This window comes from Salvelinus sp. IW2-2015, linkage group LG32 (assembly GCF_002910315.2).
Source record: "Salvelinus sp. IW2-2015 linkage group LG32, ASM291031v2, whole genome shotgun sequence".
Lineage (NCBI taxonomy): Eukaryota > Metazoa > Chordata > Actinopteri > Salmoniformes > Salmonidae > Salvelinus > Salvelinus sp. IW2-2015.
Window position 1 is genome coordinate 25,535,979 of NC_036871.1, and position 17,804 is coordinate 25,553,782.

A 17,804-nucleotide genomic window follows, 5' to 3' on the forward strand; every position below is an offset into this window, starting at 1 on the left:
CCCCAAGACCCAGTACACACTACCATCGCCAGCCATACCGGCCATTTTACCTGCTGATTTCATCAGATGAGTCATTTTGATCAAACAGGAAATGAACACGGCATGAATGTTAAAATGTCCTTTCTATAGGAACACTCACTGGTGGTGACACAGTGTTAGCTTAGCTGTGGTAGTGAATGGTGATGAGTGTAGTGAGTGGGAGTAGCTATATAGGCCTCCACTCAGGGACTCGGTATCAGCCAGCCCTAAACAAATAGGGATGCTTAAAGACAAGGTCACGAGAGGCCCTTGGGGCCGACAGTGGGAAACCGCCTGAGCCTGTGGGCTTTACGTTCACAAACAAAGAGCTAAAATCCTCTTTTCCACATCATCGGATACATAGGAGAGGAGGCCTAGTAGCAAAATAATTGTCCTCCCTCACTTTCCCCTCCACTGCCCTGCTAATGAACTTTGTTCAGAGCCACCTGAACAATTCCATTGAAAACCGATGGAGCGTTCGCCAGGGCCAACCAATAGTTAATCTCTGGATCTGCATCACCTAACAAATAATTACGTCTTTATAATTAAACAATTACTTCTGCTTATTGTGGAGGAATTGCCATTATAGAGAATACCCAAGCAGAGCCAAATGTGTTTTGGGCCTAGAAAACTTTGGGTTTTGTTATTCATTCCAAAAAAGGGGAAGGGGAATGCTGATGTTCTCCCAGATCTACTCAGGGTGTGTATTCTGGTAATCAATTACTGAAATGAATCACCTTCAGAGACAGTAGGGTAGGCTGTAACGTCTTCTCCTATTGTCTCCACTCACCACAGGGTCAACTGCCGCAAGAACAAAGTGATCGTATTACCGTTACCTAGTACTGTATACTGATAGGGTTACAGTCATATTCACAACGATACTCTTTCCCAACTTGGAAGAAGGAATCTATTCCAGCTCTACAGAGAGAGCCTAGTATAACTATACTCGCTAATAGCTTTTCTAAAGGAGGACAGGTCCATGCATATAACAAGGAAGCTGATAGATTATTTCTGATATAACAAGGAAGGATTTTCTGTTACAATGAGCATGAACACTCAGGTATGTTTGAGGAGAATGACTGCAACTAGATTCAGTCAGTCCTCATTCATTCATTATTTAGGGCCTAAGGGTGCAATTAAGAAAAGTAATTAAATGCACAGGAGGCAGACATTCTCACAGAAAGAAAAAAACACAAAGGTGTCATGGCATTAGTCTCCACACTACACCTCTTGTGGCTAGGAGCCTCTCAAAAAGCCCCTGTTTCCCTGCCTCCTGGTAAAAACAATATTCACAACCAGCATGGTGAAAGTGGAGTTACAAAACAGGAGGGGGGGCTTAACACTCCCTCCACACTGTGGGAGCTTTGTCTTTCAAAACATGCCACAGGAGCTTTTCATTAGCGACTGGAGCTTTCATTAGCATCATCCCACGCCACTGAGCTACTGAGCCCCATGCAGTCCCAGCTCCAGGCCAACGTATTACAATGACATAGGGGTGCTGTGCCTCTCTCTCTCCCTGTCAGAGAACCTCTCTCCCCATAGAGGGCTGAGGGCTAGGGGAAGGGAGGGACAAGAAAGAGCAGAGGAGAGAGGAGGTGAGGGAGGGTAAAGAAAGAGAAGAGGAGAGAGGAAGGTGAGGGGAGGGGTGAAGTGGGGCAGACAAAAGGGAACCTGATTACCCCTGGTCACGGCCCATCCACAATTCAACTGAGAGGGAAATCCATCACCTGGAGGATCAAACTGGAGGTTGAGCTGTAGAGCAGGTATAAGGAAGGGCCAGTGAAAGCTCTCTCTTTCCATTCCAACCACCACTCCATTACTCTCTTTCTTTCCCCTCTCGCTCTCCTTCTTTCCCTTTCTCTCTCTCTCTTTTTATCTCTCGCTCTCCTCTCCTTCTCTCTCCTTCCTTCTCGCCCTCCCAGTCTCTTCTGACTCACACTCTCAGCTGACTGTGACTTCTTAGAACACACTGTGAAATCCAACGCTACTGGAGCTAGTTTCTGGTTCAGATGACCTCAAGGCCCAAATCCCTGGGATGGCACATTGGTGGTATGTTCCTCTTTTATTATCGGCAGTCACTCTTAAGGCGTCCGCAACAGAGGAGGCTGGTGGGAGGAGCTATAACAGGACGGGCTCATTGTAATGGCTGGAATGGAATAAATGGAACGGTAGCAAACATATAGAAACCACATGTTTGACTCTGTTTCGTTTAACACCATTTCAGCCACTACAATAAGCCCGTCCTCCTATTGCTCCTCCCCAGCCGAAACAGCTTGTGCATATATTATGACGACATTTTGTGACGTTTTTGTTTGTTTTGGACTTTGGCAAGGGTTTTTTCGACTGTTTGGGCAGACTACATTTTTTCAGAGGAAAGTCGAAGTCAGTAGTCGAAGTCTATGCCCTCTCGTCTGCGATTGGTCAACAGTAGGGATTCTTCAATTACGTGCCTGTTGTCATTCAACAAGAAACGACTCGTCCTTGTGCACATTTTTTCACTTGAGAAATACTGCACTAAACATCCTAGTCAGATGCAAAATTGCGCAACTAAGATCTCCCCGGCAAAAACATCAAAATTAATGAGTTATCTTAGATTAATTTTGCTAATTTTGAGGAAGTGTATGCTGGCTACGGCATCTCAAAATGGACGAACAGCACTATTTCCACTTCTTTTTCCCAAAAAAAGTTTGCCTTGCTAGGCACCAGCCGAACTGACTACTTCAGTCTCAGCACTGTTCAGAGCTGCTATTGGTGACTGTAATCGTGTGATATTTGTTTGTGTGGCAGCACTTTTACTTAGGGAGTAGTTAACCTCAAAAAAGCTATTAATTGGTCATGTTTTCCATGATACATTGTAATTACTGTTTCCAATCAGGTCAGTATTATTATAAAAATTTTAAACAAAACATTACATTGATTTTGTCTTGTTTTCTGAGGGATATGGTATAGAAGCAAAATGAAACAGATACAAATGAAACAGATAAAAGCATAGTCAGATGTAGCAAGCTGTGCTTTTCGATGTTGTATTTCCAACAGAGCAGATACTGTACAAACACAACTGTGATACTGAAGCTGTGTTGAAAGGAAATGACAGCCATTGAGAGGGGTTGGGAATATAAAACAGCATGGCCACTGACCACTTCTTTCCTTTAAGTTTCTGCTATGTACAAGTTTACATACACCTTAGCCAAATACATTTAAACTCAGTTTTCACAATTCCTGACATTTAACACTAGTAAAAATTCCCTGTCTTAAGCCAGTTAGGATCACTACTTTATTTTCAGAATGTGAAATGTCAGAATAATAGTAGAGAGAACGATTCCCAGTGGGTCAGAAGTTTACATACACTCAATTAGTAATTGGTAGCATTGCCTTTAAATTGTTCAACTTGGGTAAAACGTTTCGGGTAGCCTTCCACAAGCTTGACAGAGCTGGTGTAACTGAGTCAGGTTTGTAGGCCTCCTTGCTCGCACACGCTTTTTCAGTCCTGCCCACACATTTTCTATAGGATTGAGGTCAGGGCTTTGTGATGGCCACTCCAATACCTTGACTTTGTTGTCCTTAAGCCATTTTGCTTTGGAAGTATGCTTGGGGTCATTGTCCATTTGGAAGACCCATTTGCGACCAAGCTTAAAACTTCCTGACTGATGTCTTGAGATGTTGCTTCCATATATCCTCATAATTTTCCTTCCTCATGATGCCATCTATTTTGTGAAGTGCACAAGTCCCTCCTGCAGCAAAGCACCCCCACAACATGATGCTGCCACCCCCGTGCTTAATGGTTGGGATGGTGTTCTTCGGCTTGCAAGCATCCCCCTTTTTCCTCCAAACATAATGATGGTCATTATTACCAGAGGACATTTCTCCAAAAAGTACGATCTTTGTCCCCATGTGCAGTTGCAAACCGTAGTCTGGCTTTTTTATGGCGGTTTTGGAGCAGTGGCTTCTTCCTTGCTGAGCAGCCTTTCAGGTTATGTCGATATAGGACTAGTTTAACTGTGGATATAGATACTGTTGTACCTGTTTCCTCCAGCATCTTCACAAGGTCCTTTGCTGTTGTTCTGGGATTGATTTGCACTTTTCGCACCAAAGTACATTCATCTCTATTAGACAGAACGCGTCTCCTTCCTGAGTGGTATGACGGCTGCGTGGTCCCATGGTGTTTATACTTGCGTACTATTGTTTGTACAGATGAACGTGGTACCTTCAGGCATTTGGAAATTGCTCCCAAGGATGAACCAGACTTGTAGAGGTCTACAATTTTTTTTCTGAGGTCCTGGCTGATTTCTTTTGATTTTCCCATGATGTCAAGCAAAGAGGCACTGAATTTGAAGATAGGCCTTGAAATACATACACAGGTACACCTCCTATTGACTCAAATTATGTCAATTAGCCTATCAGAAGCTTCTAAAGCCATGACATCATTTTCAGGAATTTTCCAATCTGTTTAAAGGCACAGTCAACTTAGTGTATGTAAACTTCTGACCCACTGGAATTGTGATACAGTGAATTATAAGTGAAATAATCTGTCTGTAAACAATTGTTGGAAAAATGACTTGTGTCATGCACAAAACTATAGTTTGTGAACAAGAAATTTGTGGAGTGGTTGAAAAACTAGTTTTAATGACTCCAAACTAAGTGTACTGTATGTAAACCTGTCTCTTATACACATCTAGATGTGTATAAGAGACAGGTTTAAGGCTAACTGTCACGCTCGTCATATTAACTGGACCAAAGCGCAGCGTGATCTGGGTTCCACATCTTTTTATTTCTATGTGAAACTCACAGCAAAACAAAACAATAAATGAACAAACGATACGTGCAACAAACGATACGTGCAGCAAATGCAGTGCTCACAGGCACTACACAAAAACAAGATCCCACAAACAACAGGTGGGAAAAGGCTGCCTAAATATGATCCCCAATCAGAGACAACGATAGACAGCTGCCTCTGATTGGGAACCATACCAGGCCAACATAGAAAATGAAAAACTAGAATGCCCACCCTAATCACACCCTGACCTAACCAAATAGAGAAATAAAAAGGCTCTCTAAGGTCAGGGCGTGACACTAACATGGCAGAAATAATGATTTAATGACTGTGAAAGCAACATAATAATTTACTTGCATAATAATTATTGCATATATCCGCGATTAGTACACAACATATAAATGCTTTGACCATTTGATCTGTGTGCCACGGGTTAGCTTATGTGTAATAATGAATGGTGTTTGACATACAAAAACAGACATAGAAGATATAAGTAACATTTCCATTCCATGACTGTGCTTTGCACCCAAGTGCATCCAATGTGTTCACTTTTTGAATTACAACTGCCATGGTTCCATTTAAAAACAAGTAGAGGGGTTTGGTTTTTCATTTCCTATTCAGAAGAAAATTGCAGTGGGTCACCATCTTTGAAACTTTCCATGACTTCAAGTTTATGCATTTTCTATGAGGGGTACTGTATAAAGTAATCTAATTTAAAATGGTTTTACATTTTTTAAATTCTTTAAATTCAGAGCTCAAAACCTCTTTTTAAAAGCAAGTAAGCTGGAACACGTTGTCCTACTGTTTAAGCATTGGTTTTTCAGCGACACTGTGCTAAGATTGGAGAGAGAAAATTATTTAACTCAGTTGTTCAAAAAAGTGTAAGTGTAAGCAAATTATTAGAAGTAGGGCTACATTTATCCAGATTGACATTTCATTGTTTACAAGCCAAACAACATGGGGTTTTAGGCCCACATAACAGCAACGCTAATTGTTTAAATATGTTTTGATGTTTGTTGTTACCCACGACTGCACTCAACATCATACATGTGTTGAATGAAACACAGGCACACACAGGCACACACACGAGCACACACACACACACAAGAAAGGCATTTCACTGTACTTGTGCATGTGACATTCAAACTTGAAACTTGAAACACACACAAACACTTAAGCACATGTGCACAAACATACTACAAACAGGCAGTGAAGAGTGTAATGGAAAACAAATCTATTCAAACCAGGACTTACCATTGAAAAGGGCCTGTCCTTTCTCTGCACTCTCTGGAACCTCTGCAACGTACATATCTTCAGAGAAGCCCGGCCGACACAGAGGAGGGGTGCCCCTGCCCTCCGTTGCAATCTGAGGGGGATAGGAGGGGGGAGGGTGTTAGAATTATTCAGAATCACAAATCAACCCCCTCTAAAATGCACTTTCGACTACCCCAAAAACTCCTGGTCACATTCTGAACCCTCCACTCTATCTCCCTCCACAGTCATACAAATGCACCTGTTGTTTTTATAGCAAGGACTGCAATTAGGATAATGAGGCCAAAAGGGTTAACCATTAGCCAAGGAGCATGGCTAGGCAAGAACAGGCCACATTTGTCTCTTTGAGGAGATAGAGGGGCCCAGACTCAGGCCCAGGCCGTGGTTATGGCTCTATGTTGGGTCTATGGCTCACTGCTGGCTGGTCCCCCTTATCACTACTCTGACCTGAGTAAACGGGATGCTTTGAAGTTCAGGAACAGTAGAGATAGGCTACAACTCCTAAAACTCCTACTAAACTGCAGGGGTGAAAGCATCTGTGTGTGTGAATTCCTGTGTCTACTCAAACAAAACACTAAATCATCATCCCTCTTCATCTCCCCCATCATCATCCCTCTTCATCTCAACCATCTTCATCCCTCTTTATCTCATCCCTCTTCATCACCTCCCCATCATCATCCCTCTTCATCTCCCCCCACTCTATCTCTGATTTAATCACAACGGTCTGATGTTGAATCCGATAAGTTATATTTCTGCCATTTGTTACATAATAAATTATTATCTGTCACTTTATTTATTTTTATTTATCTTATTTCCAAAACAAAATACAAACATTCATGGAACAAATTCAATTTAACACAAATTAGATATTAGATAGATCTAGAGTTTGACAATTATCTCATCAAGCGTGAGTCGTCTATTACAACATAACACATAATCTAGTACTAGCCTAGCACATAATGGGCATCAAATTGATCAAAAACTATCCAAAACAAAATAAAACGAGCATATGACCCCACATCCCCAAATACACGTAATACTATTTATTTAGAAGGGCCGGACCTGACAACAAAAGAATGTGAAACGAGAAGAGTTCCACGGAAAACAAGTATTGGGAGTATCCGTGCCACTTGCCATTCTTAATCAGCGGAATTGAAATCGAATATGCTGGGGGAGGGGCGGGGGGAGGTGTATGCCTGGCTTTCTAGCACACTACATCATCAATTGACAGAGCACACCGCCATGCATAGAACAGCATAGCTCGTTTTTTAAATGAATAAATGGGCCTACATGTCATTAGACTGTCTCTCATATTACAGCTTTAATTATTTAAACATTTTGGCAATTTAAATAAAAAAATCCTTAATTATTATTTTACAACTCAAGTAGGCTAGGTCGGGCCTAAATTACTTATTAAAAGATACATAATTTTGAAGAAACTATAATATTCAGAATGAACTATAAAATGTGATAAGTACAAGGCTGGACTAGGCTACTTTGGTAACCTACTTTACACTCTGCCGAGGCACTATAAGCAGCTGAGGTCAAGACGATTTTGTGGTTAGGAAATCAAAAACGAACACATCATTGTCTCTGGCAGAGTTTCTGGATTGCACTAACATACAGAAACTCAACATAAGTGCACCGTAACTGTTGTTTGCACTGATAGCCTAATTACAAGACGGAAAGGGCCATTGGCTCATTCCGTGTCCGTTAGGAAGAAATAATGATAGGCTTTTGTAACTCATAGCCTGCATCAATAGACAGCAGCAACTTACTAACCATATCATGTTGGCTCGTGAAAAGGTCACAAATGTAGCCAACAAACATGCAAGTATAGCATTTTAGCGAGTTCAACAACAAAAAATACTTCAAGAAGAAACATTGTATTTCTTGAGGCCCATATGGACTAATAAACCACGTTTATTATAGCGTAATATTTTGAACAAGCGAAGCTTTTTAAATGGCAAAGCATCCCATCCTTCAAATAGACTACTGTAGCGCTTTCGGCTCCAAGCAAACCAGGGTTGATCTTCACGCAACATCAATTTACTACATCTTGTCATTATTTGTTGACGCATCACATATCCATGTTCCCAATACTGGATGCATTATAACGAGCATCCATCCCAAAAAATGCCCATGTAGCCTTTTTGGAGGCAAGCTATAACGGACAACCAGGCACGTAACCCGACAGATCACAGCAGCAGCATCGTCACAGAAAGAAAGCAATAGTCCTAGAACTGTCTTGTGCAACTCAACAAAACCGTTCCGGAGACACATTACCTGCAAAGCGGCCAAGAGCGTGAGCAGAAGCAGTCCCCTGCCCTCGTATAAGTACATTGATATGCCTTTTGTTATGTATTTTCCCTTTCAATGCGTGATAAATATCCGTATGTCTTTCTGCAGTCTGGATGTAGTGGTGAAACCAAACGTTCCCTGCTTACAACAAAGGCGGCAGCGGCAGCAGCATGTAGCAGCCTCCCCTATCCACTCTCCGCTCCGATCTGAGATCACCGCCTGGTACTGAGGCTGCTACTCCTTCCCATGCATACAGTCCCTCCAACAGAAAATACCCTGTCGCTGTGCCAGGATCTCTCACTGTCTCTCCCTACTGGTCAATTCGCCAAGTTCACTAAACACAATGTGGCTCCTTGAGACTCCGTCGTCTCGAAACTCCTCCTTCTCCTTTCTAAAAACAAACATACAATCTGTTGAAAAGCACTTTAAGTATTTTATCGCCAGTCTGCTGCCCTCCTCTCGCTGCCTGAAAATCTTAGGGGAAGCTCAGGCTGGGAGATTGAAATACATGCCCTTAATCTTGCATTATTTTTATATTAGGCCTATGAATGAATTATTATTTTGAGCTTTATCCAAATGAATGACACACTTGGGTTTCTACTGAGGATGATTATGCTCTACATTAATCATAGGCAATTTAATATTTATCAGGTTTAGTCTTCCATCTATGCCTATCTGACAAAAAAGGAAGAAATCATTTTGGCACATGTGTTGAACAGTAAATAGGCCCCTATAAAACACTGATTCAATTTTGCCATACTTTCCTACCTAGACCTGATTTCATATTTTACTGCAATTGCAATTAAATGTATAAGAGTCTATAAAAGGTTTCCTATTCCTAATCTTACTATTTAGCTGCCAATCATGGATCAATGAAGGGTGTCTCCAACCTGCTAGAAGAGTATTGATAGATAGGGCTTGATCTATATGGGTTACAGCAAATTGTTTATCTTACATTTCACCTTATCTGAAAGGATATTAAGTGTTAGTTAATTGCTGGTTAATGCAGGGTTAATTACTTTTAAGGGTAAGCAAATAACAGCCTCAATGCAAATCAAATGTGACACCTCTCAATCTGTGGGGCCATTGTGGTGGATGTGGCAGTGTGTGGAGGCAGACACAGATATTAGGGTAATTTTGGTCAACTTTACCTTATGTGCAAGAATATTAAGTGTCAATTAATTGCTGATTAATGGAGGGTTACTTATTTTTGAATGGTATGTAAATAACAGCCTCAATGTTAAGTAAAATGTCCAATTGCTGACACAAAAAAACAAAGTTTGTAAAAATAAAAATAAATCCCACTGGGTACACACTGGTTGAATCAACATTGTTTCCACTTCATATCAATGAAAATAGACGTTGAATTGACATCTGTCTCAGTGGGATAGCTATGTGGATGATGGTCATGGTTAGGCAAACATTCTATGAAGGGACATAGACGTCTAGAATTGAAAAAATGTTTAGTTGCTCACCTTATTAAAATGTACCTTAATTTTGACTGCTTTATTAAAGCTGCAATATGTAACTTTTTGGTTGACCTAACCAAATTCACATACAAATGTTAGTTATAGATCTGTCATTCCCATTGATAGCAAGTCTAAGAAGCGGTAGATCTGTTGTACGTGCACTATTTCTATGGGTCCCTTGCTTAATTTTCATTTTTGTGTCTTTTACTTCCGGTTTTGTACACCAGCTTCAAACAGTTGAAATACTTAATTTTCGTTTATTGAAAAAATATTTCACAACTGTACAAGGATTCTCTACACTGTACAGTAGATGGCTTGTTTTGTTACATAAAATGAAATTAGGCAAACTATTAGAATTTTAGCAACTAGGAAATGGTGAAGCAATTTCTGCATATTGCACCTTTAAAAAAAAACAGATTTAAATGTTTATCTCTAAAAAATGGGATTATTTATCTTTAGGCTCCCTTAATGTTACACTCTAGGAAATGGGGGGCTAAAAGCAACCCGATTTGAGTTCTTTGGTAACCCAGCACTGGGACAATATTGGACAGAACACACGCTGGGTTATTTTGACCTAGCCAGTTGGGTTGCGTGAATAACTCAATATGTTATTCATGGGTTAATTTAACCATTAGGTTAGTTTATTTAACTTTCATCCTGGGTTGACGCAGCTGCTGGGTCTTTTTAATGTAATCCTTAGGTTATTTTCAGGAGAGTTGGCCTATTAGGGGTATGGCTTTTAGATATGTATTTTTGGCCACCCGTGAATACATTTCATTCCTGTTCATCATGTTAGTAAATATATTTCTTCCTTAATTATGTTTGCATGTTAAATATTGTAACTAGTTGGCGTCTATCCTAATATTGGGATTTGCATTGGCCTACAAGGTATTCACACACTTTTGTAACCCTCATTGAAGGTACTAAACTGCCAGTGTTCAACCTTAACATTTGATAATAGTACAACATAACAGGTGAACAGGAATGACATTTAATCTCACGGGTGGCAAAAAAAAACGTTTTTTTAAATGTTGCCCATAATTATACCCAAATGGTCAATCACCATACAAAAATGCATGAATAACAATATAGGCCTACACGTCTTCAGGCAATAAACACAGCCTACATACAGTATTTACCATATATGCACCCTTTTCAATCAAGGTGCTAAAAAATGCCTTCAGTAATATTTGAAACATATTTGAAAGGTTAATTGTGGTTACCAACCACAAGACTGTTAAAATCATCGAATTCGGAATTAGAATTAAGCAATAAGGCCTGAGGGGGTGTGGTATATAGCCACTAAACCACTGCTAAGTACCATATACCACAAACCCCTGAGATGCCTTATTGCTATTACAAACTGGTTACCAACATAATTAGAGCAGTAAAAATAAATGTTTCGTCAAACCCGCGATATATACGATCTGATATACCACGGCTTTCAGCCAATCAGCATTCAGGACTTGAACCACCCATTTTATAATACTTAATTTAATAGGATCTCTATGGTTAAAACTTGAGCTATTGAACGTGCCTCCGTTTTTGACGCTTGTGCGCATGTGAACAAACAAACCCCTCTTCAAGTGTGAGGAAAAACAAAGAAAGAATTTACATTTCTTTTAAAATATCCATGTCCATTTAATTGTTTACCGTGACCAGTTTTAGTAGTAAACATTTAATAAGAAAATGCATGAGTCGAAACAGAGTAATACTGTATATAGTGTGGAGCCAAACAGATGTTTGGCGCCAAATGAATGCACTTGCGACCACACACTTTTCTCTTCCAGAAATTAACAATCAAAATATAGTGGAGAACCACTGCTACATTCACAAAACTTAAACAGTTTTAATAAATTACTTTTTTAGTAAGCTAGTAATTGATATCTTAAGTATCTTGAGGCCTACCTGGGGAAAATATCGCCCATCCAAGTCTTTTTCTTTGGTCCATCCTTGAGTAATATCTACAGAAAGCTGAGTCAATTTAGTTTAACTTAATAAGTCTGATGTGATTCATTAGAATCCCTTTCTATGTGAAAGTCTGTTGACTCATCTTCAGGGATGGATGTAAAGCAGCTTTCATGTTCTCTTAATAAAACATGGGATGAATAATGCTCTTTCAAGTTCCCAACAGGCAGCAGACATCAGCAGACGGAAGACCATCCAGATGTTTCCTCATATCATACAGGTTGGCATAAGTTCAAATCTATAATCATCTTTACTGTGCTTTTGAGATTTAGGTAGATAATTAAGATAAAGGTTAAATAAGGATTGTGTGTAGCCTATGCCTGTGCAATAGCATTTGACTTGTAGAAAAAAATTATCTAGAATTTTCCTTCCTATTTTCTTCCCAAGCATGTCTACTCCATTCAATAAACACTATGTGCATAGGCTATACATGTCCAATGGTTGCCTTTTGGCTTTTGGTTGGCTTTTGGTTTTGGCTTACTGTGTGTGAGTCCCCAATACACAATCCATTGTAAAGAAAAAGAAAGTGTCTCTCTGGTTATTGGTGTGTTAAAACTAATGAGGAATTAGTGTGTTGATGCTAACAGTGTTGACTTGCTAACTCCCTCTCACCCACAACACTAGAGATTTCCCAGTACCAGTAATCCTGAGCAAACAGATGGTACTATCACCTATGACTGGCTCAGGTTTAAGCATACTCAGTGAGAGTTTGGGTTGCATATTTGTTTTAACAGATGCTTACAATCCACTGTAAGGTACTTTTGTGTTAATTGATCATTACACTTTTGGCTTCCCTTTGCATTCTATTCTACTTACCAACACCCATTCCACATGTAATCAAACAATTCCAACTTCGATTGTTAAATTAAATTCAATCTACTACACTGTATTGGAGAAACATATTGTAAAATGTTTTTGAAATTTAACTCAAGTATATCCAAAGGAAATAGAATTACACTGTGCAATGTCTAAATTGGGTTAGAGATCAAGTTGAATGACCTGTTGATAATTCGTATTGCATTTTGTGCAAATTGCTTCAGTTTATGTAATCTAATCTAATTGAGAGTGGGATCAAAACGCTCCCTCTCTTTGATTAACGCTGTCGCGGTTATCTTCTGTCAGGGGGGAGACGAGGGGGAGGAGAGGGGAGGGGAGAATGAGGGGGAATCCAATTATGACTCAGAGCATTCAATCAAGCTATATCAAGATTCATATTTCATAAAGCCACTCTGCGCCCATGAGAACTGTGTACGCAGCATATTTCTCCTGTGGGCTGCCTTTTATGAAAACAACATGATATAAAACCGCACGCAGCCTGAAGTGGAATATCATTATCATTACTCCGAATCAGAATTGTCTCTTCCCATATCATACATACACAGACTTGGATGTGTAGAGTAGATAAGGCCAGAAGAGTTGTATAGAGGGAGGCTAGAGAAGAAGTGTTTATGTATGTTGGGTAAAGAGAAATAGCCCTGCTCTCAGGTCAGCTGTAAGGTGAGTGTTTATGTAGAGGTGTATGGGTGAAGAGAAATAACACTGCTCTCAGGCCAGCTGTAAGGTGAATGTATGATGCATGTGGCCCATGTTGCTGACACTGCTGTTGACTCCTATAAGGGCAGGTGTCCGGTGGCTGGGGCCAGGACATGCTGGTGGGGGCTGGTAGCCTGGGGGGAGCCCTTGACTCCAGGCCTATTACTCTGCACAAACGGCTCTTCCCTCCAGGACCATGGTGGCCTTGATCTCTCCAAGGGAGAGAAAATGGCAGAGGTCAGCAGCACCTTTATAACCCTTACATACCTCTGTACTTCATCATGCTGACTATATGTGTGTTGATACAGAGACTATGAACTGTACGTAGTTCTCATAGTCCCCAGGCTAATTGCTACCGCATTGTGGACGAGACTAGTAATAAACAGACCATCACTTTGAATGGATAGCTATCTTTAAGTGCTGTAACCATGGCGTTCCGATCTCTTCAACATAATGTCAGCCTTTTGACTAAAACCACATATTTTGACCCCTCTCTATCATTGGCTAATTAGTTAGCCAATGGCATTCCCCGATGTGTCAAAGGTTGCCCTTTAACAAATGAGTCAGCTGAGAGGAGCATCCTAGCTTTCAAAGCAGCTTTTAAGCTTAATTGTTACGCATTCAATAGAGCTTCTGAGGACAATAGTAACATTGTGATTATTTGTTTCTACTGCCAAATCTGCTGCTTTCAATCTTTTATGCCATTTGAACAATAGGGMCAAATAGAGTTGTGCTGTGTAGTGTGTATATTCTGTCTTAGTGGTTTTCAAATGTTTTTTTTACCACTATCACTGCACGCCATCTCTCTCCCCAAGCATATTTCACCACATTACATATGTTTCAGTCACCAACATATTTGAACGATTGAACCTAGTTTTGATGGTCTAAAGTGCCGTCTGAGCTAAACCGATAATTACATTTAAAATCAAAACAGTATTTTACAGCCATATTGTTCCCTGCTGTATATCATATCTAGTTTCAGCACAGAGGGTTCATCATAATCCTTGTGAGAGGAAGAGTCAACACAACAGAGCAGAGCAGTGCCATCGCCTTGTTCACAAACAATGGGAAGATGTTACTCTGCAGGGTCTGGCATGTAGTGTGTGTGTGTGTGTGTGTGTGTGTGTGTGTGTGTGTGTGTGTGTGTGTGTGTGTTGTGGTGTGTGTGTGTGTGTGTGGTGTGTGTGTGTGTGTGTGTGTGTGTGTGTGTGTGTGTGTGTGTGTGTGTGTGTGTGTGTGTGTTGTGTGTGTGTGTGTGTGTGTGTGTGTAGTCTCCCTGTGGTCTTCTACAGACCAGCCAGACCAGCTGAGTGAGCATCTGGCTTAATTGAGGGGTTGTAGTTATAGCTGGCGCTGTAATAGCGATTGATTGGCTGACTAGGGAGGACCATGGACCGTGGCAAACTCAGGGAGAGGGGCGAGCAGGGCCTGTCCTTAAGAGATAAGATAAAAGCAATAGCTATTGTTTTTATTGGTGGTGTGTGGCAGGAAAAGTGTTTGTTGACATGTTTGTTCGTTTATTCATTATTCATTCATTCATTCATTCATTCATTCCATCACCATCACCATCAGTGTGATTTCAGTATGAATAATTTCTCCTGGAGGAATTCAATCTGTACTTTTCTGTCAAAGTGTCCGCGTGGACAGATTATTCTGACAGTGTGTTCTACACTACAGTGTACTCTACAATCGACACGAGCAGTGGGAAGCATTTGAACAAGTTTCTATTTTCTCTCTCCTTCAACACCGAATGAGAAAATGATAAATGGCTCTGGGATTTCACTGTGAGTTCTGAGAGTGAGAGCAGAAAGTATTTTTCACAGACCATGATCTCCCAGCACACTGCAGGTCAAATAGAAGAGCCAAGTAAATTCAATGAAACCATCTTAAAATCATTGCAATATTCATATTTATTCATTCATACACTAATCCTTTTGGCATGATGCCAATGAAGGGGATTCTGACTGAATTATATTCTTGCATACACATACAAACACACATGCACAGCGCACACACACACTCACACACAATTACACATCCCCACTCAGGGAGAAGGGTTCAGAAGAAACAAATAACAGACCCCTTGTGAGGAAGGAGGTGTGATTAGTCACGGTTAATCAATACCCAACTCCAATCAGTTTCCTCCTCAGCACCATTACAGCATCTTCTTCTCCATCTCACTCCACTCCAAATGGGCATTAATGATTAAAGACAGCGCCAACAGAGAAGTTCTTGAGGATCTAAATGAAGAATCCACCTCCTCTCCCAGACCCAGTCCCAAACCATTTGCATACAATAGGAATGCCATCCCTTTCAAAGTGATGCATGGTCTGTATTTATCTAGTCCCCTCTGATACTCTCCGCAACAGTTCTCATTGGGCATAAACAATGTTGACCAAACCATCATCATCACTCCAAGGGGTCAATATTCCCTTTGACATTCAAATATGCATGATACTTATGGACCTCTCACTCTCTGACTGGAACCTGAGCAGTTCTCTCCCCTATCACAGATCTCGGGGCTTGAAATCCATTTCCCCTTATCGCTATTGATCTGTGAGGAGACAGGCTGTCAGTCCTTGACAGTCTGGCCTCTCTGATTTAGGATGGGATCATCAGCCTGTATGAGCAACAGGAGCCCTACGATGGATTTATATCATATTCAGGTTGCTGGGAGGATCCAAGATGTCCGCCTGGCTGAATTTGTCTCACTGGGCATCCTATGAGACAGAGCTTAGGATTTAGATTGGCAGTAATAGATTGTATGTAAACCATGATTATTGATTATCATTCAGTTGATTTGATCACAATTTAGTGAGGTAGTTTGATCACGGCCAATCTACCCCATCCAGTCAATTCTTCCATTTCCTTGCTCTATCAAGGTTTTAGCTTTTTTACTTAAATTATTTTTTTTGAAATTGCAATTTGAAGCATTACACCGCTAAGCAATTATAAATGGCTCATGAATTACTCAGCAGGTTATCACATAATGCTTAAGATGCTATTTTTCTTTCATTAATTCAGAACACATTCATATTTTCCACTTGAATTATGGGTATGCTGAGAACAGAGCTACAAAACAACTAAGTCAATATCTGCATATCATACTCTGTGTTTATAGCGAATTGTTGCTCTTTGCAGTGCTCTTGTTTGAAGTGCAACCGGGGAAAGGAATATCCAACCACTTTAGCGATTCATAGAAGCACCTCTATTGACTTGTCTTTGCTCTCTCTAATTAGTACAACAGACTTTAATTACTTACAACAAGAATCACAATTTCAAATTCAGGAGTGTTATGATCTTGTCTTCGGAATGATGGTCATATTTAGTTTGTAACGATCATGGCGTTTGTGTGTGCCTGTGTGTGTGTGTCTGTGTGTATTTGTGCATGGTTTATAATGTAAGGTTGAGGCAGCCTGGTTTCAGATGTAACTCTGGCATAAAGAAGAAAGGCATATGCTTCCAACACAACAGATGTTAGTGGCAGGTTGCTTGGAGCGAAGGTTTCCTCATTTGGCCGGCTCACAAGGTGATCATGAAACATATTGCTTCGCACTGCTCAGTGTGGACACAGCACTACATTACTATCCCAAAAGGAATGTCATCACATTATATCTTAGCTAAAATGGTAATTAGAATCAAATAGATGCCTAAATTATATATTTTCCACAACGCCTATGCCTTGATTTCCCGTAGGCAAAACATGGAAATGCATGGAGGTGTGACCGTGTGACACCTTACACACCATTATGATTCAGAACACTGACAAACACCTCCCACATACACAACAGAGGGCTTTCTGTGCACTCACTGCACTGTGCCTCTCCACCCACATGTGACACAAAACAGAAGACACGCTGTCTCTAGGAACTGTATGGCAGTCTGAAACATCAAAACCTGCATTGGGCTTTTTATAGCACAATATCTCAATTTAGCAGATCATTGACAACACCTCGCTAGCGCTAGGTCCTGGATAGTGTTGTAGTGTTAGTGTTCGTGAACCTGAAAAAAGTTTGATTCAATCTCAGGTGTTTTCACAAAGTTACCTCAGAGGGAGAAGGGTTGAGGATCCTTTTAAGTCTCTGTGCTTTTTGGTGCCATTTCATTTACCTTTCACCTTGGCTTTTCTCACTGTCTAATTGGGTTTAATTGATTTATCCGCCATGACGCTGGCTTGGCACCAGCCTCTGCTGACCCTGCAGAAAAATACCAACCCTGCCGTCTAACAGCACTCTCTATGCTCTACTTCCCCAGTACACCCTAAATGTGTCAGAGAGCTGGAACTGCATCAACCTGCCTGCTCTCGCTAGCCTTCACTAGCCCCACATACACCAACAGAGCTGGGTGATTAGCAACTCAGAGATAACCATAAAGAGCTCCGGGGGTTGGTTGGTGGTGTTGGTGTTTGAACTGTAGCTTACCCTCTGTTCAGGGGCTCTTATTTTGAGCGTTGGTGGTGTAGGTGAAGGAAG

The 17,804-nt window shown here is 40.8% G+C and overlaps 1 protein-coding gene across 1 annotated transcript in view; it reads right to left on the reverse strand.

Annotated features, from left to right (window-relative positions):
• Window positions 1-8,634, reverse strand: part of LOC111956566 (cadherin-2-like) — a 113,292-nt gene extending 104,658 nt beyond the window's left edge. The window contains 2 exon segments of the mRNA XM_070436827.1: window positions 6,044-6,155; window positions 8,348-8,634. Coding sequence (XP_070292928.1) covers window positions 6,044-6,155; window positions 8,348-8,404 — 169 coding nt within the window. The 5' untranslated portion in view covers window positions 8,405-8,634.
• Window positions 8,635-17,804: the final 9,170 nt, after the last annotated feature.